The sequence below is a fragment of the Pseudophryne corroboree genome, chromosome 7, assembly GCF_028390025.1.
Source record: "Pseudophryne corroboree isolate aPseCor3 chromosome 7, aPseCor3.hap2, whole genome shotgun sequence".
NCBI classification, from domain to species: Eukaryota; Metazoa; Chordata; class Amphibia; order Anura; family Myobatrachidae; genus Pseudophryne; species Pseudophryne corroboree.
This window is the reverse complement of record NC_086450.1, coordinates 100,286,205-100,308,674: the sequence shown is the minus strand read 5'-3', so window position 1 is coordinate 100,308,674 and position 22,470 is coordinate 100,286,205. Positions and strand designations below refer to the sequence as shown.

The 22,470-nt window shown below is 51.8% G+C and overlaps 1 protein-coding gene across 1 annotated transcript in view; it reads left to right on the top strand.

Annotated features, from left to right (window-relative positions):
- Positions 1-96: 96 nt before the first annotated feature.
- DCAF17 (DDB1 and CUL4 associated factor 17) overlaps positions 97-22,470 on the top strand; it is a 221,467-nt gene continuing 199,093 nt past the window's right edge. Inside the window, exon 1 of the mRNA XM_063933481.1 lies at positions 97-121. Coding sequence (XP_063789551.1) covers positions 120-121 — 2 coding nt within the window. The 5' untranslated portion in view covers positions 97-119. The remainder of the gene's footprint in view (positions 122-22,470) is intronic.

Genomic DNA, 22,470 nt, shown 5'->3' with positions numbered 1-22,470 from the left:
CTACATATACCAGCATGCCTTGACACAGTTTTGGGGTCAGAGAATGCAAAAGCTGTGTCAGGGCATGCTGGGATGTGTAGTTTCTCAACAGCTGGAGGGCCGCAGTTTGGACAGGCCTGATGTAAGGTATTGTTTAACTCTGTAACACATGTGATTGTGAAAATATATGTTACTAACCGATTTGTGTTTACACTTACTAACAATCGAGGTTTGATAGAAGCAAATGTAAAATAACCTTTACAAGCATTTTGTTTAGTAGTATCTGCTGAATGACATCTAGCGTCCTAACATTTTTTTTTAACCAACATTTTTTTGTTAAACAACACATACCCACATACATTTTTTTTCTTTTATTTGTGTGCTACACACATAAACATACGTTGAAGAACAGCAACACCATCTTTTTATTTTCAAGTTTTACAAATTCTGCTCCATTTGTATACTTTTTGAAACAAATATTTACACACTAGGCGATTCATCGCGCCCTACGGGCGCTCTTCACACCGTCGTTAGGGGCTTCGCCCCGTTAACCTCTGCACGGCTTTGCCACGGGTGGGGGAGGGGGCAGTTAGCCGGGGTGGTGCGGTTGGGGGTGGGTGGGTGTGAGGGTGCTATGGTTGCAGGGGCGGGTGGGGGAGGGGGTGGAGTGCCACGGGTGGTGGGTGGATGCGGTGGGTGCCGCGGGTGTTGGTGCTGCGGGTGGGGGAGAGGGTGGGAGTGCCGCGGGTGGGGTGCGAATGCGGTTGGTTGCCGCGGGTGTTGGTGCTACGGGTTGGGGGAGGGGGCGGGAGATCCGCGGGTGGGTGGCGCGGGTGTTTGTGCTCTGGGTGGGGGAGGGGACGGGAGTGCCGCGGGTGGTGCGCGTGTTGGTGCAGCGGGTGGGGGAGGGGGGGAGTGCCACGGGTGGTGGGTGGATGCGGTGGGTGCCGCGGGTGTTGGTGCTGCGGGTGGAGGAGGGGGTGGAGTGCCACGGGTGGTGGATGCTGCGGGTAGGTGGCGCGGGTGTTGGTGCTGCGGGTGGGGAGAGGGTGGGAGTGCAGCGGGTGGGGGGCGAATGCGGTTGGTTACCGTGGGTGTTGGTGCTACGGGTTGGGGGTGGGAGTTCCGCGGGTGGGTGGCGCGGGTGTTTGTGCTCTGGGTGGGGGAGGGGACGGGAGTGCCGCGGGTGGGGGAGGGGGGGGGTGCCACAGGTGGTGGGTGGATGCGGTGGGTGCCGCGGGTGTTGGTGCTGCGGGTGGGGGAGGGGGTGGAGTGCCACGGGTGGTGGGTGGATGCGGTGGGTGCCGCGGGTAGGTGGCGCGGGTGTTGGTGCAGCGGGTGGGGGTGCCACAGATGGTGGGTGGAAGCGGTGGGTGCCGCGGGTGTTGGTGCTGCGGGTGGGGGAGAGGGTGGAGTGCCACGGGTGGTGGGTGGATGCGGTGGGTGCCACGGGTAGGTGGCGCGGGTGTTGGTGCTGCGGGTGGGGGAGAGGGTGGGAGTGACGCGGGTGGGGGGCGAATGCAGTTGGTTACCGCGGGTGTTGGTGCTGTGGGTGGGGGAGGGGGCAGAGTGCCACGGGTGGTGCGGGTGTTGGTGCTGCGGGTGGGGGAGGGGGTGGAGTGCCACGGGTGGTGGGTGGATGCGGTGGGTGGTAGGTGGTAGGGTAGGTGGCGCGGGTGTTGGTGCAGCGGGTGGGGGGGAGGGTGGGTATGGGGGAGGGGCAGGGTTGCAGCGGGTGAGGGAGGGGTGGGGGGTGCTGCAGGTGTGGGAGCTACGGGTGGGAGTGCCGCGGTGGGAGCGGATGTGGGGGATGCGTTGGGTGCCGCTGGGGGGGGGGGGGCAGTGGGTGTTGGTGCTGTGGGTGGGGGAGGGGGCAGAGTGCCACGGGTGGTGCGGGTGTTGGTGCTGTGGGTGGGGGAGTGCCACGGGTGGTGGGTGGATGCGGTGGGTGCCGCGGGTGTTGGTGCTGCGGGTGGGGGAGAGGGTGGGAGTGCCGCGGGTGGGGGGCGAATGCAGTTGGTTGCCGCGGGTGTTGGTGCTACGGGTTGGGGGAGGGGGCGGGAGTTCCGTGGGTGGGTGGCGCGGGTGTTTGTGCTCTGGGTGGGGGAGGGGACGGGAGTGCCGCGGGTGGTGCGGGTGTTGGTGCTGCGGGTGGGGGAGTGCGACGGGTGGTGCGTGGATGCGGTGGGTGCCGCGGGTGTTGGTGCTGCGGGTGGGAGTGCCGCGGGTGGGGGGCGAATGCGGTTGGTTACCGCGGGTGTTGGTGCTACGGGTTGGGGGCGGGAGTTCCGTGGGTGGGTGGCGCGGGTGTTTGTGCTCTGGGTGGGGGAGGGGACGGGAGTGCCGCGGGTGTTGGTGCAGCGGGTGGGGGAGGGGGGGGTGCCACGGGTGGTGGGTGGATGCGGTGGGTGCCGCGGGTGTTGGTGCTGCGTGTGGGGGAGGGGGTGGAGTGCCACGGGTGGTGGGTGGATGCGGTGGGTGGCGCGGGTAGGTGGCGCGGGTGTTGGTGCTGCGGGTGGGGGAGAGGGTCTGAGTGCCGAGGGTGGGGGGCGCATGCGGCTGGTTGCCGCGGGTGTTGGTGCTACGGGTTGGGGGAGTGGGCGGGAGTTCCGCGGGTGGGTGGCGCGGGTGTTTGTGCTCTGGGTGGGGGAGGGGACGGGAGTGCCGCGGGTGGTGCGCGTGTTGGTGCAGCGGGTGGGGGAGGGGGGGGGGAGTGCCACGGGTGGTGGGTGTATGCGGTGGGTGCCGCGGGTGTTGGTGCTGCGTGTGGGGGAGGGGGTGGAGTGCCACGGGTGGTGGGTGGATGCGGTGGGTGCTGCGGGTAGGTGGCGCGGGTGTTGGTGCTGCGGGTGGGGGAGAGGGTGGGAGTGCAGCGGGTGGGGGGCGAATGCGGTTAGTTACCACGGGTGTTGGTGCTACGGGTTGGGGGAGGGGGCGGGAGTTCCACGGGTGGGTGGCGCGGGTGTTTGTGCTCTGGGTGGGGGAGGGGACGGGAGTGCCGCGGGTGGTGCGCGTGTTGGTGCAGCGGGTGGGGAAGGGGGGGGGGAGTGCCACGGGTGGTGGGTGGATGCGGTGGGTGCCGCGGGTGTTGGTGCTGCGGGTGGGGGAGAGGGTGGGAGTGCCGCGGGTGGGGTGCGAATGCGGTTGGTTGCCGCGGGTGTTGGTGCTACGGGTTGGGGGAGGGGGCGGGAGTTCCGCGGGTGGGTGGCGTGGGTGTTTGTGCTCTGGGTGGGGGAGGGGACGGGAGTGCCGCGGGTGGTGCGCGTGTTGGTGCAGCGGGTGGGGGAGGGGGGGGGGAGTGCCACGGGTGGTGGGTGGATGCGGTGGGTGCCGCGGGTGTTGGTGCTGCGGGTGGGGGAGGGGGTGGAGTGCCACAGGTGGTGGGTGGATGCGGTGGGTGCTGCGGGTAGGTGGCGCGGGTGTTGGTGCTGCGGGTGGGGGAGAGGGTGGGAGTGCAGCAGGTGGGGGGCGAATGCGGTTGGTAACCGCGGGTGTTGGTGCTACGGGTGGGGGAGGGGGCGGGAGTTCCGCGGGTGGGTTGCGTGGGTGTTTGTGCTCTGGGTGGTGGAGGGGACGGGAGTGCCGCGGGTGGTGGGTGGAGACGGTGGGTGTTTGTGCTACGGGTGGGGGAGGGGGCAGGAGCAGTGGCGAACAACGTGCCGAAAACGGGGGTCGGGACGCGAAGCCACGCCCCCTTCCGTGAAGCCACGCCCCCTTTTCGCCCGCAACCGCAGCGGGTGTTAGAAAAGTGAAGACTCTGGGCGGGAGTGCTGCGGATGTTGCTGCTGCGGGAGGGGGAGGGGACGGGAGTGCCGCGGGAGGGGGGCAGATGCGGGAGGGGGGGGGCGAGTCACTGTTCAGCATGTCTCCCTGACTCAGTGGCAGCCGCAAGACTGTGAAGCGGGTAATGTGAGTTCCGCTCACAGTCAGCGGCTGCGGTGTCACCACTCACCAGGGGCAGTACGGGGAGAAGGGAGACAGGGGAGGGGGTGGAGTGCCACGGGTGGTGGGTGGATGCGGTGGGTGGTAGGTGGTAGGGTAGGTGGCGCGGGTGTTGGTGCTGCGGGTGGGGGGGAGGGTGGGTATGGGGGAGGGGCAGGGTTGCAGCGGGTGGGGGAGGGGTGGGGGGTGCTGCAGGTGTGGGAGCTACGGGTGGGAGTGCCGCGGTGGGAGCGGATGTGGGGGATGCGTTGGGTGCCGCTGGGGGGGGGGGGGGCAGTGGGTGTTGGTGCTGTGGGTGGGGGAGGGGGCAGAGTGCCACGGGTGGTGCGGGTGTTGGTGCTGTGGGTGGGGGAGTGCCACGGGTGGTGGGTGGATGCGGTGGGTGCCGCGGGTGTTGGTGCTGCGGGTGGGGGAGAGGGTGGGAGTGCCGCGGGTGGGGGGCGAATGCAGTTGGTTGCCGCGGGTGTTGGTGCTACGGGTTGGGGGAGGGGGCGGGAGTTCCGTGGGTGGGTGGCGCGGGTGTTTGTGCTCTGGGTGGGGGAGGGGACGGGAGTGCCGCGGGCGGTGCGGGTGTTGGTGCTGCGGGTGGGGGAGTGCGACGGGTGGTGCGTGGATGCGGTGGGTGCCGCGGGTGTTGGTGCTGCGGGTGGGAGTGCCGCGGGTGGGGGGCGAATGCGGTTGGTTACCGCGGGTGTTGGTGCTACGGGTTGGGGGCGGGAGTTCCGTGGGTGGGTGGCGCGGGTGTTTGTGCTCTGGGTGGGGGAGGGGACGGGAGTGCCGCGGGTGTTGGTGCAGCGGGTGGCGCGGGTGTTGGTGCTGCGGGTGGGGGAGAGGGTCTGAGTGCCGAGGGTGGGGGGCGAATGCGGTTGGTTGCCGCGGGTGTTGGTGCTACGGGTTGGGGGAGTGGGCGGGAGTTCCGCGGGTGGGTGGCGCGGGTGTTTGTGCTCTGGGTGGGGGAGGGGACGGGAGTGCCGCGGGTGGTGCGCGTGTTGGTGCAGCGGGTGGGGGAGGGGGGGGGAGTGCCACGGGTGGTGGGTGTATGCGGTGGGTGCCGCGGGTGTTGGTGCTACGTGTGGGGGAGGGGGTGGAGTGCCACGGGTGGTGGGTGGATGCGGTGGGTGCTGCGGGTAGGTGGCGCGGGTGTTGGTGCTGCGGGTGGGGGAGAGGGTGGGAGTGCAGCGGGTGGGGGGCGAATGCGGTTAGTTACCACGGGTGTTGGTGCTACGGGTGGGGGAGGGGGCGGGAGTTCTGCGGGTGGGTGGCGCGGGTGTTTGTGCTGTGGGTGGGAGAGGGGACGGGAGTGGCGCGGGTGGTGTGGGTGTTGGTGCAGCGGGTGGGGGGAGGGGTGGAGTGCCACGGGTGGTGGGTGGATGCGGTGGGTGCCGCGGGTGTTGGTGCTGCGGGTGGGGGAGTGCCACGGGTGGTGGGTGGATGCGGTGGGTGCCGCGGGTGTTGGTGCTGCGGGTGGGGGAGAGGGTGGGAGTGCCGCGGGTGGGGTGCGAATGCGGTTGGTTGCCGCGGGTGTTGGTGCTACGGGTTGGGGGAGGGGGCGGGAGTTCCGCGGGTGGGTGGCGCGGGTGTTTGTGCTCTGGGTGGGGGAGGGGACGGGAGTGCCGCGGGTGGTGCGCGTGTTGGTGCAGCGGGTGGGGGAGGGGGGGGGAGTGCCGTGGGTGGATGCGGTGGGTGCCGCGGGTGTTGGTGCTGCGGGTGGGGGAGGGGGTGGAGTGCCACAGGTGGTGGGTGGATGCGGTGGGTGCTGCGGGTAGGTGGCGCGGGTGTTGGTGCTGCGGGTGGGGGAGAGGGTGGGAGTGCAGCAGGTGGGGGCGAATGCGGTTGGTAACCGCGGGTGTTGGTGCTACGGGTGGGGGAGGGGGCGGGAGTTCCGCGGGTGGGTTGCGTGGGTGTTTGTGCTCTGGGTGGTGGAGGGGACGGGAGTGCCGCGGGTGGTGGGTGGAGACGGTGGGTGTTTGTGCTACGGGTGGGGGAGGGGGCAGGAGCAGTGGCGCCACAACGTGGGTGCGGGTAGTGCGGCCTGCACCCGGGTGTTACCCTCTGAGGGGTGACACCAAAGTGCCGGCTCCTGTCACAGCGCAGAAGCCAGCACTGCAGATTCAGCAGTGTCCCCCGAACCACAACGTGCCGAAAACGGGGGTCGGGACGCGAAGCCATGCCCCCTTCCGTGAAGCCACGCCCCCTTTTCGCCCGCGACCGCAGCGGGTGTTAGAAAAGTGAAGACTCTGGGCGGGAGTGCTGCGGATGTTGCTGCTGCGGGAGGGGGAGGGGACGGGAGTGCCGCGGGAGGGGGGCAGATGCGGGAGGGGGGGGGGCGAGTCACTGTTCAGCATGTCTCCCTGACTCAGTGGCAGCCGCAAGACTGTGAAGCGGGTAATGTGAGTTCCGCTCACAGTCAGCGGCTGCGGTGTCACCACTCACCAGGGGCAGTACGGGGAGAAGGGAGACAGGGGACTGGGCGGAGATCGGGAGGGGACTGGGCGGAGAGAGGGAGGGGACTGTTTCTGGACAGATCTGTGCCTGTGACTCCGCCCAGCGTTACTGCCAGCACAGAGTCACAGAGTTGGGCAAATATATAGGAGATAATTCCTTAAAGTAAGGTATGTAAATAAAAGCAAAGATACAATAATATGTAATGTTTGACCACAATAAAAAAAAACAGGATAACAATGGGATATGATGAAGCGACAGCAGATTTGCACCAATCAGTCAAAGCTTTCCGGCCTCCCAGCATGCAACGGGCCCATCCATATATCCCCGCCTCTTGGCTCAGACAAATCAGTTGTATTCCAAAGCTCAAGGCCGGAGCATCATAGATAGCCATAATAATAATAATAATAATAATAATTTTATTTATATAGCGCTCTTTCTCCAACAGGACTCAAGGCGCTTTACAGATATCAAAAACAATGCACATGGGCCCTCATTCCGAGTTGTTCGCTCGGTAAAAATCTTCGCATCGCAGCGATTTTCCGCTTAATGCGCATGCGCAATGTTCGCACTGCGACTGCACCAAGTAAATTTGCTATGCACTTAGTAATTTTACTCACGGCTTTTTCATCGTTCTGGCGATCGTAATGTGATTGACAGGAAATGGGTGTTACTGGGCGGAAACAGGCCGTTTTATGGGCGTGTGGGAAAAAACGCTACCGTTTCCGGAAAAAATGCAGGAGTGGCCGGAGAAACGGAGGAGTGTCTGGGCGAACGCTGGGAGTGTTTGTGACGTCAAACCAGGAACGACAAGCACTGAACTGATCGCAGATGCCGAGTAAGTCTGAAGCTACTCAGAAACTGCTGCGAGGTGTGTAATCGTAATATTGCGAATACATCGTTCGCATTTTTAAGATGCTAAGATTCTCTCCCAGTAGGCGGCAGCTTAGCGTGAGCAACTCTGCTAAAATCGCTTTGCGAGCGAAAAACTCGGAATGACCTCCATGATACAGAGGATTTGAGTAATACAACAATAGATAAGCCACACAGACATAAAAGACAACCTTAAGCACACAGAAAGCATAATGCAGGATTGGTGTAGGCATTTTGGGTAATAACTTCCAAGGGTTGTGTATTCCACCCTCACAAGGTACCAGGTGCGGCAGCCATCTTGGGCGCTCAGCGTAGGATTACCCAGGGTGGAATAGTCCACCCCTAGAAGAGATGATACAAAATGGGGGTGATTTCAGAGTCCTACAGTTCAGAGTAGGGTTCCATCAAAACCATCAGGCCTATGTAATTTTCATCCCATCCACAAGTGTACCATATGGGGCAGCCATGTTGGGCGCACTTTGAAGGTTACACTGTGGGAGGTGAGCCATACAAGGGCCAAGTTCATATATGGGAAAACTGATGCTTATGTAGTAGTATGATGTACCCTGCATGTAGGGCACAATGGAAAGGTGTGCAATCAGTGGAGGTAAACATTACAGGAAAAACACATGGTGGGGTTGAAGCGAGCAATGGAAAAAAAAAAAAAAACACAATAGCAGGCAACTAGTGGCAGAAGTAGGATTGGGATAACATTATTTTGATCAGATCTTAGTACGGGTGGGTAGGAGAATGTGGGGGGCATACTCAGAAGCAATGAGGATGTCCCTGCTCCTGGTGCTGTGCCCCCACAGTTCCCTGTTCATTTTGATGGTTAGGCCCAAGGGCAGACTTGATGTTCTCAGCCAGAGAGGTGGTAAGCCTGGTCTTGGAGTTCTCATGTTTGAGGCGAGGAGAGGCCACATAAAGTTCCAGAGTTTTGTGGTTGTGATGCAGTCCTTCTGTTAATTTGTAAGTTTGTTTGCCTTCTGTTTTCCTTCGGTTTAACACAGGTATAACACTGCTGTTGATTTTCGCTGCCACTTGATAACTAGCCACTTCATAAAATAGCCACTGCAGCGTCCTAATAGGCCTGGCGTCCTATGCTATACTCAGGCGATAAGAACACACATGCACACCCTTCCGTACAAGAAGTAAGAGGTTAGTGAGTAAAAGGATCCTCAAATCAGGTGCGTCAGGGTGGGATCCCTGTGGATCCTGTAGACTTTGGAGAAATACCGTTATCAACGGTAAGTTCGTTCTTACCATAACGTATATTTCTCTGGCAGGGTCAACAGGTTATCCACAGGATAACAATGGGATTTCCCAAAGCAATTTAGTGGTGGGGACGCTCCTGATTACACAGGAGAGTCATTCCCCGAATTCAGCGTCATGAGAGGCAAAGGAATCCATGGCATAATGTCTAATGAATGTGTTAATAGAAGACCATGTGGCTGCCTTACATTCTGTTCTGCTGAAGCACCACGTTGTGCTGCCCATGATGGACCTACCTTACGAGTAGAGTGAGCAGAGACATTAGCCGGAACAAGGAAATCAGCTTGAGACTATGCTTCTGAAATCGTCATATGAAGCCATCTTGCCAGTGTCTGCTTATCAGCAGGCCATCCTCTCTTGTGAAATCCGTAAAGAATGAAGAGAGAATCTGTCTTTTTGATGGCAGTGGTACGATCCACGTAGATCCTTAATGCGTGGACCACGTCCAGCGATGCATCTCCCACAAAAAGGCCTGGTACCTGAAAAGCCGGGACTACAATTTCTTCATTAAGGTGGAATTTAGACACCACCTTCAGAAGATACCCAGACCTAGTTGTTAGAACTGCTTTATCTGGATAAAAAATCAGAAATGGGGAACGACATGATAATGCCCCTAAATCTGATACTCTTCTAGCTGACGCCATTGCCAGTAGAAAGAGAACTTTAGCTGTCAACCATTTAAGATCCATTTTATTAAGTGGTTCAAATGGGGCAACTTGAAGGGCTTTCAGGACTAGATTTAAGTCCCAAGGCACTGTAGGAGGAACAAAAGGAGGTTGAATGTGTAGCATTCCCAGGAAAAAAGTACACACATCCTGTAAGTTGGCAATTTTCTTTTGGAACCATACAGTCACCGACACTTGCACTCTCAAGGAAGCCACTTTCAAACCTTTATCCATTCCTGCCTGAAGGAAGGCTAAGACCCTGGAAACTCTGAAAGACCTAGGGTCCATTTTCCGTTCACTGCTCCAATTAATATAGGTTTGCCATATTCGGTGATAAATGCGAGCTGAGGAAGGTTTCATTGGTCTGAGCATAATTTTAATTACCTGTTGTGAGAATCCTCTTTACTTCAGGATAGAGGTTTCAAGAGCCACGCCGTCAAAGACAGTCGATCCATATGTCTGTGATAACAAGGACCCTGCATCAATAGATCTGGACGTTGAGGGAGCAGAAGTGGAGCATCCAACGACATTCTCTGCAGATCTGTGTACCAATACCTTCTGGGCTAAGCTAGAGCTATTAGTATCACGGCACCTTTCCCTTGCTGTATCACCACCCTGGGTAATAGGGTGATTGGAGGAAACACATAAGCCAGATGAAAGTCCCATCTCATGGACAGGGCATCCACAAAGATCGCTCTGGGATCCTTTGTTCTTGATCAATATGCGAGCACTTTGTTGTTCAGACAGGACGCCATGAGATCTATCTCTGGCAACCCCCACTTGTCTACTAGAGTCTGGAAGACCTCCGGGTGTAGAACCCATGCGCTTGCCTGAATGTCGTGTCAACTGAGAAAGTCCGCTTCCCAGTTTAGGACTCCGGGAACGAACACTGCGGACAAGGCTGGATGATGAAGTTTTGCCCACTTTAGTATGTGACTTACCTCCTTCATCGCTTTTCGGCTGCGATTTCCTCCCTGATGGTTGAGGTACGCTACTGCCGTTGCATTGTCTGAGCGGATCTGGACCGGTTTTCCCCGAAGAATGTCCTTTGCCTGAATCAGTGCCATGTATATGGCCCGAAGTCCCAATATATTTATTGGCAGGCAACCTTCTTCCTTGGTCCATTGCCCCATGAAACACAACCTTCCTCACACTGCTCCCCAGCCCTGGAGACTGGCATCGGTTGTCAGAATTTCCCAATCTTATATCCAAAAGATTCTCCCCTTCTCCAGATGGGATGCCTGTAGCCACCAGGCTAATGACCTTCTTACTTCTATCGTAAGAACCATAGTCTGTGTTTTTATCGTCTGGTGCAACCCATTCCATTTGGCAAGAATAAGACGCTGCAGAGGCCTCGAATGGAATTGTGCACACTCCACCATGTCAAATGTTGACACCATCAAACCCATCACACGCATTGCTGCGTGAATGGATACTTTTTGACTGCGTATTAAGTCCTGAATCCTTGACTGAACCTTGGATATCTTGTTCAGGGGCAACATTACTCTCTAAAGACTTGAATCCAGTACAGCCCCCATGTGAGTCATCCGCTGTGACGGAACCAGAGATTCCAATTTATGAGACACCCATTCTTCTGCAGACACGTTATTGTCTGTTGCAGATGACATAGGAGCAATTCCTGTGACTGTGCCAGGATTAAAAGATTGTCGAGGTATGGAAAAATTCTTATCCCCTGCTGGCGGAGATAAGCTGCCATTACCACCATAATCTTGCTAAATACTCTGGGGGCTATGGCTAACCCAAAGGGTAGGGCCTGGAACTGAAAATGCTGTTGGAGGATAGCGAACCTGAGATAGCACTGATGGGACAGTTCTATAGGAACATGTAGGTAAGCATCCTGTATATTCAGGGATACCATATAATCCCCTGGCTCCATGGCCAAAATGATGGAACGTAAAGTCTCCATGTGAAACCGAGGTACCCAAATGTATTTGTTCAGCACTTTAAGATTGAGAATGGAAATGACCCATTTGGCTTCTGAACTAAAAACAGGTTGGAGTAAAAACCCTGTCCTCGTTGTGCAGGAGGAACTGGAATGACTACTCCTGACAAACAATTTCTGAACTGCCTCTTGCAAAGCCCTGGCCTTTGTCTCTACCCGAGATGGGCTGGTACAAAAAAACCTTTGAAGAGGGTACTTCTTGAAGGCAAAAGCATAACCTAGAGATACCGCTTCCTGTACCCAGGCATCTGTTGTACACTGCTGCCAGATCTGTGCAAACTGAAGAAGTCAGCCCCCCACCCTGGGGTCCCCCAGGTGGAGGCCCGCACCATCAGGCTGATGGCTTATTATCTGTTTTTCCAACCGGTCCTCTGGTAGCCCAATGCTTTTTAGTCCTACCAGACGTGTTGTATTGGGACTGCCTGCTATCACTTTTACCTTTAGCTTTTCCTTGAGACCGAAAGGGCCAAAAAGCCGGAACTTTAGGTTTGAAATTGTATGTGGAAGGAAACTTGACCTTCTTGCAGTCTGCTTCTGACTCCAAAATATCTGTCAATTCTTTACCAAAAAGAATATCTCCAGAAAAGGGCAAAGATTCCAAAACCTTCTGAAGGTGCATACACACAGAGAGGTTTTAACTATAGGCCCATACACACTTTTTGGTGTGTTGAGCTGCTTTCAGCTCAAAGCCACCCAGTGTGTATGGACAAGCGATGAGCGGTGAGCATTGATGCACGCTCCCGCTTCATCGCTGGCAGCTGCCGTTCATCTACTGGTGTTACCATTAGATGAACGGCGGGGTGAGTGGCTTTCCATAGCGTCCTGCTATGGAAAGCCGCTCACCCCCACTGACATCGCTGGGCAGGGGGGAAAAGCGCTCAGTGTGTATGCACTGAGCACTTTTTAGCCCAGCAAAGTCAGCGATCATCGCTATGCATACACGCTGGGCAAAAACGTCCAGTGTGTATGCACCTTATGAGAGATTTTGACTGAGCGTTTTCCCTTGAACTGGCTGTAGGAGATTTTGACTAACTTTTACAGCGATTTTGACTAACTTTACCAGTGATTTTGGCTATGGCCGATTTTGGCAAGGGGATGCTTTTTCTTTTCCAGCGACCTAGCCAAAATTGACTTGTCTGCACAGTCTATTTTTAGCAGCGATAGAGACCTGGCGGGGACGCGCATCGCTATCGCTGGCTGTGTACACACAGAGCGATATGCACTTACTTTCTGAGCGAATTTGACTGTATAGTCAATATCTCTAAGCTATATCGCTCCATGTGTATGGACCTTTAGATTTTGAATCAGCTTTCCACGTACGTAGCCAAACTGCTCTGCGAGCAGCTATTGTTGAAGCTGATGCCCTGGAGGCAATAGTACCCATATCCAATGCTGCTTCCAAGAACATTGCAGCCTGTTTTATATTTGCTATATGGGATTTTTGCTCTCTACATGCTATTGAAAAATCCCCCTCCAATGCATGAGCCCAGGCAGCCACTGCCTTTGCCATCCAAGCTGAAGCCATGGCTGGCCTTATGACTGCCCCAGACAGGAAAAAAAAATGTTTTTTAGAAAACCATCCACTCTCCTATCTGTGACATCATTTAATGATGTTAAAGGCAAAAGTAATGTAGATTTTCGCACTAATCGAATCGGGTCTGGAACTCCAGGTCGACAACAAAAGGTCGACACACCTTAGGTCGACACCAATTGGTCGACACACCTTAGGTCGACGTGGACAAAAGGTCGACATGGAAAAAGGTCGACATGAGTTTTTTAATGTTTTTTTGGTGTCGTTTTCTTCGCAGAGTGACCGGGAACCCCAATTAGTGCACGCTTCGCTCGGCACAGATTACTGTTCCAATCGTAGTCCACGTGGATCGTTAAGTATGAAAAGGTTCCAAAAAAGTAAAAAATCGTGAAAAACTTATGTCGACCTTTTTCCATGTCGACCTTGTTCCTGTCGACCTTTTGTCTATGGCGACCTTTTGTCCATGTCGACCTAAGGTGTGTCGACCAATTGGCGGCGACCTAAGGTGTGTCAACCTTTTTGTTGTCGACCTGGAGTCCGGATACCAATCGAATCACATGCGTATCTATTTTAGGAGCCACCTCCTTTTTAAACAATCCCCAGCTGTAAGAGGATAATTGGAATTCCATTTCTTAGGAATTCTAACCTTCTTATTAGGCGTAGCCCAAGCCTCTTTCATGATTTCTATCAGCTGATCTGACCCTGGAAAAACAGGTGCCTTGGTTTTTAACACAGGCTCTGCTGAATCCTAAAGATAGAATGGTTTTCATTGCTTTAATTAACTCAGCTATATCCACTGAGCTAAGACCTTCCTCCTCCTCTTCATATGTCGAAGTAGAATTAATTGAGCTTTCTTCCTCCAATGAATCCTCATCTGAACCATGTGTATCCTGTGAGGATGAAGATTTACTTACCACCGGCATATCAGTCTGTTTCTTTTGAGAGGCTGCTGCTGGAAGTGATACACCACAGGTGGGAAGCTGCATGTAAGGGTTAATCGGGTAACCTATCCCCGGTACAGGAGTTGGAGGAATTATCCATTCAGCTATACTGGATAAAGTCTGTGCAAACATAGCCCACGGTGGATCAACCTGCACCTGAATCTGCCTTGTATTTTTCAAGAACCCCTGGTGAAAGCTAAAACAATTTGCACACAAACCATCCTGAACCAGATCCTGAGAGGATAACACAGCTTTGCAAGACAAACATGATATGAGTGTTGGTGTTGCTGTGAATGTATCTTCCTCACCTTTGCCACTCTTAGACATGATAAATAATCAACACTTCCACAGTGTACTACACAATTTATGACTGTAATCACTTTAAGCTTTTTAAAGTGACATACAATCCGACCCTGCCCATGCACCAGCATTGAGGATTGAACTAGAACAAAACTGACAGAATATAGTAAAGTCAGCAATCACACTAGCAATCAGTCACATGTTGTACATTAGTATAATAAGCAATATGAGCACATCATCAACTAAAACTACATTTCAAGTATGTAGGAGAACATATTACTGAATCATGTTTAAAACAGGTCTACCGTATTCAGATGCATTGCGAAAGAAACAACAGTAAATGTATACAGACTCGAATGCAATAGGCACTTATCTAACTATTCATACTCAAAAAGGTAGATAGAGACTTAGTACTGTATTACCCGTAATCAGTAGAGTGGGATACAGGGAGACTCACCTCGCTTCCAGGACCGATCAATACATTAGCAAACGCTGAGTGGATTCAGACTCTACTGGTGTACACTGCCACTCCATGAACACAGACGCACCAGTCACACAGCCACCTATGCTGCGACTGGGTCCCCTTCATGTACAGCGACTGAGACGGAATCGGGAAAACAGTTAATGGCAGGAGACTCGGAGGAAACTGGTTATGAAACGGGGGGAGGTGCGACCAGGAGAGCGTCTGACTCCCCACTGCTGACATCAACCCTAGGGATCGTAGCTTCATACTATTCTTGGAGCCTATGATCCCTAAGGCTTAGCACTGGTGCACCCGAGTTGGCAGCTGCGTCAGCAACTGTTTGGTAGTCTCCTCCCAAAACAGTGCAGCTGTGTCAGTATTCCCCTTCTAAGTGGAACCGATGCCTTACCTTCTCCCCATGCTCCGGCCTCAGCCTGGTAATGTCTGCTGGACTTACTAGTATATCCGACACAGATGCCCGCCGAAACAGCACTATACTCGTGGGTAAGCGTTGTTGCGACCCGGCGGAGAGTTGTTGGAGCGACTCTTTCTAAGGTACGTATAAGACGGTGTTTAGAAAGAGGGCTCAGAAAAAATAGTAAGACTATAAAAATAAGAAAGCTTAGTGCTGCTAAAACCAGCAGCCTTTTGACCATGATCCGGCTCCTGCCGCACCAAACAGAAAATTGATTTGCCTGAGCCAGGAGGCGGAGATATATGGACATGCCCATTGCATGCTGGGAGGCTGGAAAGCTTTGACCGATTGGTGCAAATCCGCTGTCGCTTCATCATATCCCATTGTTATCCTGTGGATCACCTGTGGACCCTGCCAGAGAAATACCTAAGTTGGAGGAATTGGTAACATTTTTTTTAAAGGGATGGTAATTTGTCTTGAATAAAAGAGATTGAGGGGAAAGTGTCACCTGGAGTGAGATCATTTAAGTATCTGACTCTGCCAGCCAACCATGGGATAAATGAGTGGATGGACTGAACGGGGAAAATCAGGATTATGAATGAAGTGATGTTAACTTTTTTACATCACACACTGGTACAAAATTGAAATTTTGGTACACTAACCACTTTGCCCACCATTTCCATGCTGAATAACACTAGGGTACATCCTGGCATAAACCTGTGGCATGATGGGTGCCAAGGTAATAGCTGAATGTCTAAGTTGCAGTAAATATTATGGTGGGACTATAAGCCCAAGCAAGGCCTGACACTGCTTAGGCATGTTATCATTTGTGTAACTAAAAGTGCCAGCATGCCTTCAGCTGCAAATGCATGCTTGAGTTTGTGGAACTATCAGTGCCAGCCTGGCCAGGCAGTCAGGGCTCACAGGAACATGTAGATTCACAACAGGACCTATTAGAAAAAAAAAGACATCTTAGAAAAATCTATTTTATTAAAACTGCCATGAAACCCCTTGTTTACCTTTTTATTATACTCTTAAATCCACATGTAATCTTCTTCCTTTGTTCTTGAAGTGGTCCAGTGGGATTTAAAATAAAAAAAGTATATAAATAAAGAGACATCTCCTAGTGGAGCCGCAACCAGATTTGTTAGCATGGCTGATTGTGGCAATAGTTACAGGTTCTTTATTATGTATCAGTAATCATTAAGCTATGTTCCACAAGATAATTAGGGTGATCCCAGTAATTAAATGGTGACTGTCAGATAAGTATTAATGATTGAAGTCAATAACTTCTCATGAGGATGAAACAAATATAGAAGATAGTGTTTATCTAGTGATGAATTAGTAGCCATGGCACACAGTATGCTGTTATATATGCAAAACGACAAGTGTGTCGAAAATACTGTATCAAGAAAAGGGATGATTATTTAAATCGCAGCCCTACTGTATATATTCACTTCAAGCATAAAAATGGGCAGATGTGCTGTACCTGAAATTGAGTCATTGCCTAAGCACATGCCCAGCCATTTATACAGCAAATAATTCACAGAAGAAATGCATCCACAGCAATCTCACGTCAATGGTAATACTACTAGAATTCCCCAAACTGACACCAGCGGTCTCCAAGTTCCGGAGGTGCAGGAATTTTGTGCAAGTCTGCCCGTTTCTTTAAAGCAGCAATCATTTACAAGGTTGGTTTTGCCTTGTAAATGATTGCTGCTTTAACAAAATCTGGCAGACTCCCAAAAAATCTAATCCAATCTAAAAATATCTGTTTTGATGGGAATGATGCAGACATTTTTTGATGAATGATGAAGGATGAAGGATCACACAGTTCTGTAACTTGTGGACAAAAATATCTGAATTGCCCTATCCTATAAAACCAGTGATACACTGCAATATGTAAACTTGACCAGTGGATAAAATTATCCTAATTTTTTATAGAAACTCTTTTCTGTACATGATGTCTTGGGCTCAGTGCTACAGGTGAAATTGTTACACATACTGTAAGTGCAGTTTTATATCACAAAGAAAAGGGGAAAAAACGGCATCTGAAAGTGGACTAAAGCAGCTCACATTTTTAGAAAAAGATGTCATTATGTGATTTTTCAACCATTTACAGATCGCAATGTATCAATACAGTGTATTTTACTTTAATGTCAGTCATGAATAATTGCACCTGCGATGCATAGGTACACGGCATGTAAGATGACAAGGGACACATCTGCATGACTCTGAAACAGTACACACCATCTCTTCCCCTTTTTATGATCACCATACAGTATTAAGAGCATTTTGTGACCGCCATACAATCCTGACAGTATTTTCGTGACCGCCATACACTACAGAGAGCATTTTTGTGACTGCCACACAATCCTGAGAGCATTTTTGTGACCGTCATAGACTAGGGAGTCTCCGGGAGCGGGTCCTCTGTGGTGGAAGGCAGGTGCTGCCGCTACAGTAGCATTATGGTGACAACAGGCAGGTGCCGGGCCCTAGGTGAAGGCCTGTAGCGCCTTGTCTGTAATCCAGCTCAGGGCTGAACTGTGTAGTAACAGGGCATTCACACCTAGTCTAAGTTCAGAGAGGTTGTATTGATGGAAGTGTAGGCTAAGCAGAGTCATGTGTCATGTAATTACGCCTGTTTTCAGACACATCTTTTGCACCAGGGATAAAGCTAGTGCAAGAGTACACTGATGATAGTGACAGGTAACAAACCAAGGGTCAGGCTGCGGGTAAGGAGGGTTAGGGAGGTTAGGGATTAGGTGTAACATAGTGTGACAAGAACACTGGAATAGTGTTTGAGGGCAGGTATGTTTGTCCCAGGTTCTTGTCTTACATGTATTAGGAAAATGTTTTGTTTTGTCAGAACCTTTTCAGTTTGTTGGAAAAGCCGGATAAGGGCCCTGAAAGAAAGATAGGGCAAGTTCCAGACGTTGGGCCCAGTTCGGGTCTTTGGCGTCACAGAGGGCTAATCAGGGTTTCAGCTGTGTAAGTGGGTTATAGGGCTGCTAGCCTGATTAGTGCGTGCAGACTGCCTGGGTAGACTGCAGGATCTCTGTGAGAGAAACACGCTTCCTTAGACAAGTGAGCCAAACAGTGTTGACTGGAAAACTCTGTTTTTTTTTGTTTAGAGACAGTTAGGAACGTCTTGTGCTTAGTTAGTGCCAGACAGGCAAGGTATTTTCTTTTGATGTTTGTTTTGTTTTCTGTTTAATAAAACTGGTCGTGGCCAGTTGCACCATATAAACTGGACTTGTATGACTTCTCAGCTGCTGCCGGCTACCATCTACCCCAAGAAACGGGGTCCGGTTCCCCTACAGTGTTACAACTTGGTGGAGAATGCGAGCAAGCCGTTCTGCGCATAAGTGAAAGCCGCAGCTTTATGAGGCCTGCAGAAAATGGTGGTTTATGCAGATACAGCCCAGTGTGAAGTTGCTGAGACTCACCCCTGAGTGCTTGATATATGTCCTGGGTGAAAGCAGCTACAAAGCCGCCTGAAAAATCTGTCGACATGGAGGAACTGCTCAAAGCCTTGCTGCAAGCTACAGCGGCTCAGCAGGAGGCCATCAGACAGCAGCAGGTGGCAATGGAGGAAAATTGGAGGCAACAGCGTCAGGATAGAGAGGCCTTAGCAGAAGTGGTGCAGAGCCTTGCAGCCCGGATTGGAGATGTGGCCGTCAGTGCTCCGACCAGCTCTAGTTCTATACAGGCCAGTCACATCCTGCAGAAAATGACAGAGGCTGATGATGTGGAGGCCTACCTGACCACGTTTGAAAGGACTGCCGAGCGTGAGAAGTGGCCTAAAGCACAGTGGGCCAGTCTGCTGGCACCTTTTCTGTCAGGTGAGCCCCAAAAAGCGTACTTTGATTTAAGCCCTGCTGAGGCTCGGGACTATGATAAACTAAAGACTGAGATCCTGACCCGCCTGGGAGTCACGCTGTCAGTACGAGCACAACGGGTGCACCGTTGGGTGTACGCCATGGATAGGCCTCCTCGCTCCCAGATGCACAACCTTATTCAGCTAACAAAAAAATGGTTACAGCCAGAGACATTAACTGGTCCCCAGATGGTTGAAAGAGTTGTCATGGACCGCTAATTGAGATCTTTGCCCGTGGTCCTGCGCGAGTGGGTGAGCCATGGAAACCCGGATACTGCTGACCAATTAGTGGACATGGTAGAGAGGTACTTGGCGGCAGAGGAACTACTGATGACCACCCAGCAACCCATAGATCCTCGACAGCGCCCTTCAGTAAAGACTGGTAAGACTGTTCCGTGGGAAAACGTTGCTGGGCGGATAAGAGAACGCAAGGCTGGAGAGACTGTAAACACTGGCCCTGGAGACAGGCCAATGGGGCTAGAAAGGTCTATGCTGCCCAAACGGGTTGATAATCGTGTGGTTAAATGTTTTAGGTGTGGTATGCCAGGTCATATTATTGCCAATTGCCCAGTCACACAAGAACCCATGCAATGTGATGCTGCCTTTGAATGTGGCAGAATGTCTTTCTTTGCTAGGTTAGCCTGTACTGTGGTACCTTTACCTGAGCTGGAAAAACAAATGTGTGACGTGTTCTTAGAGGGTAACTGGGTAGAGGCCTTGCTAGATTCAGGAAGTTTAGTTACCCTCGTGAAAGCTGGGTTAGTGAACCCCTTAAAGGTCCAGCAAGTACCTATTGGGGTAACTTGCATACATGGGGATACCCAACATTATGTCACTGCTGAAGTGAATATAGAAACTTGTTGTGGGTCAGCAATTGTTAAAGTAGGACTGGTCCCCACCTTGGTGCATGAGGCCATAATAGGGAGGGATTTTCCTCATTTTTGGAAACTGTGGGAATCACGTTTATCAACAGATAGGAGAAGTAAATAGCCAGTTGATAATCACGGTGATTTTATGGATGTACGTGTGTCTTCGGAGCTTTCTGACCCTTTGCCTTTTGCTAGCTTGGCTGGGGAAGTGACAGATGAGGAGTCCAGTGAAGACCCTCTTGCTGGGAACAGAGACATAGTAGTTAGAACTGAAAGCGTGCCTGACCTGGAGGTAAAGAAGGATCTGTTTGCATCTGAACAGTTAAAGGACCCTACCTTAATAAAGGCTAGAGAGAATGTTAAGATTGTTAATGGGGAACCTGTGGTACCAGGTGACAGGGTTACGTATCCCCACATGGCCATCTGTAATGAGCTCTTGTACCATATTGTCAAAAGGGGTGAGAATGTGGTGGAACAGCTGGTAGTTCCCCAGCCTTATCGGAGAACGGTACTAGATTTAGCTCATAGTCACGTTACAGCAGGACATTTAGGGGCAGAAAAAACCACTGAAAGAGTTTTACAAAGGTTCTTTTGGCCAGGGGTTTATAAAGAAGTGTCTGAATATTGTTCTTCCTGTCCTGAATGCCAGTATCATGCCCCTAGACCCCATTTCAGGAGCCCAATAGTTCCCATGCCTATTATAGAGGTCCCGTTTGACAGAATAGCCATGGATCTCGTGGGGCCCTTGTTAAAGTCCGCTCGGGGCCATCAGTATATCCTGGTAATAATGGACAATGCCACTCGATATCTTGAGGCTGTCCCTTTACGCACTATCACAACCAAGGCGATAGCTAGGGAGCTGGTGCAGGTTTTTAGTAGAGTGGGAATACCAAAAGAAATTTTGACTGACCAAGGTACTCCATTTATGTCAAGGATCATGAAAGAATTGTGCAAATTATTTAAGGTCACTCACCTCAGGACGTCCATTTACCATCCCCAAACTGATGGGTTGGTGGAAAGGTTTAATAAAACATTAAAAAGTATGCTAAAAAAGGTTGTTGATAAAGATGGGAAAAACTGGGATTGTTTGTTGCCCTACTTGTTAATGGCCATCAGAGAAGTTCCTCAGTCCTCTACAGGGTTTTCTCCATTTGATTTGTTGTATGGTAGACACCCCAGAGGGCTGTTGGACATTGCCAAAGAGACGTGGGAAGGACAGCCCACTCCTTATAGAAGCGTTGTTGAACATGTAACACAAATGCAGGGTAGGATTGCAGCCGTGGTACCTATTGTCAGAGAGCACATGGAACAGGCCCAAAGTGCTCAACAGAGGGTATATAACCGGAGTGCCAAGATACGGGAATTTGCTCCTGGAGATAGAGTTCTTGTTTTGGTACCCACTGTGGAAAGCAAGTTCTTAGCTAAATGGCAGGGTCCATTTGAGATTAGGGAAAAAGTGAATGAGGTTAATTACAAAGTATACCAACCGGGAAAGAGAAAACCCAAACAAATCTACCATGTTAACTTAATCAAACCCTGGAAAGATAGGTTGTCTCTGTCAGCGGAGCTTTTCCCTTCGGTGTCTTCACCTCGGTTGCTTCCAGCAGTAAATGTCTCAGAGACATTATCAGCAGATCAGAATAATCAGGTTAAAGAATTTCTCATCCAAAATAGGGAGATATTTTCAGAGCTGCCTGGCCGAACGACCATAATAAAACATGACATTGTCACAGAACCAGGAGTCAGGGTCCATTTAAAGCTATATAGGATTCCTGAAGCTCAGCGAGAAGCTGTTTCTAAAGAAGTTAAAACCATGTTAGAACTTAGATTCCTCTATGACTCCAACAGTGAGTGGTCTAGTCCCATAGTTCTCATCCCGAAGCCAGACGGTAGCATACGCTTCTGTAATGACTTTCGTAAGTTAAATGAGGTGTCCAAGTTTGACGCATACTCCATGCCCCGTGTAGATGAGCTTATAGAAAGGCTGGGAACAGCCAGGTTTCTCACCACGTTGGACCTGACCAAAGGTTACTGGCAAATACCTTTATCTGATAGCGCAAAAGAAAAAACAGCCTTTTCGGTTCCGGAGGGGCTGTACCAGTATAAGATGTTACTCTTTGGGTTGCATGGGGCTCCAGCAACCTTTCAACGGGCGATGGATAAAATTTTGAGGCCCCATAGAAAATATGCAGCTGCCTATTTGGATGATGTGGTAATTCACGGTACAGACTGGTGGTCCCATTTGGTTAAAGTACAAGCAGTATTGGACTCAATCAGAGAGGCAGGGTTAACTGCTAACCCAAAGAAGTGCTGCCTCACAATGGAGGAGGTCAAATACTTGGGCTTCACCATAGGCAGAGGTCTGATTAGGCCCCAATTGAATAAAATTGATGCTATTCAAAACTGGCCTCGTCCAGTGAATAAAAAACAGGTAAGGGCTTTTTTGGGAATAACTGGGTACTATAGACGGTTTATTCCCAATTTTGCGACCACAGCAGTGCCGTTGTCAGACCTTACCAAAGGGAAGCAGTCAAATATGGTGAAATGGAACCCTGATGCAGAAAAAGCGTTCCAAGCATTAAAAGTGGCTTTGTGTTCCCAACCTGTATTGATAACACCAGATTTTTCCAAAGAATTTGTGGTACAGACAGATGCCTCAGAGGTAGGGATAGGGGCTGTGCTGTCACAAACCAGAGATGGGGACGAACACCCTATAATTTATTTGAGTAGGAAACTCAATGAGCATGAAAAAAGGTATGCCATTGTGGAAAAGGAGGCTTTGGCCATTAAGTGGGCACTAGATACCTTGAGATATTACCTCTTGGGTAGACAATTCAGACTAGTGACAGATCATGCCCCTTTAAATTGGATGTATGTAAATAGAGGTAAGAATGCTCGTGTAACTAGATGGTTTCTAGCATTGCAGGATGTTAAG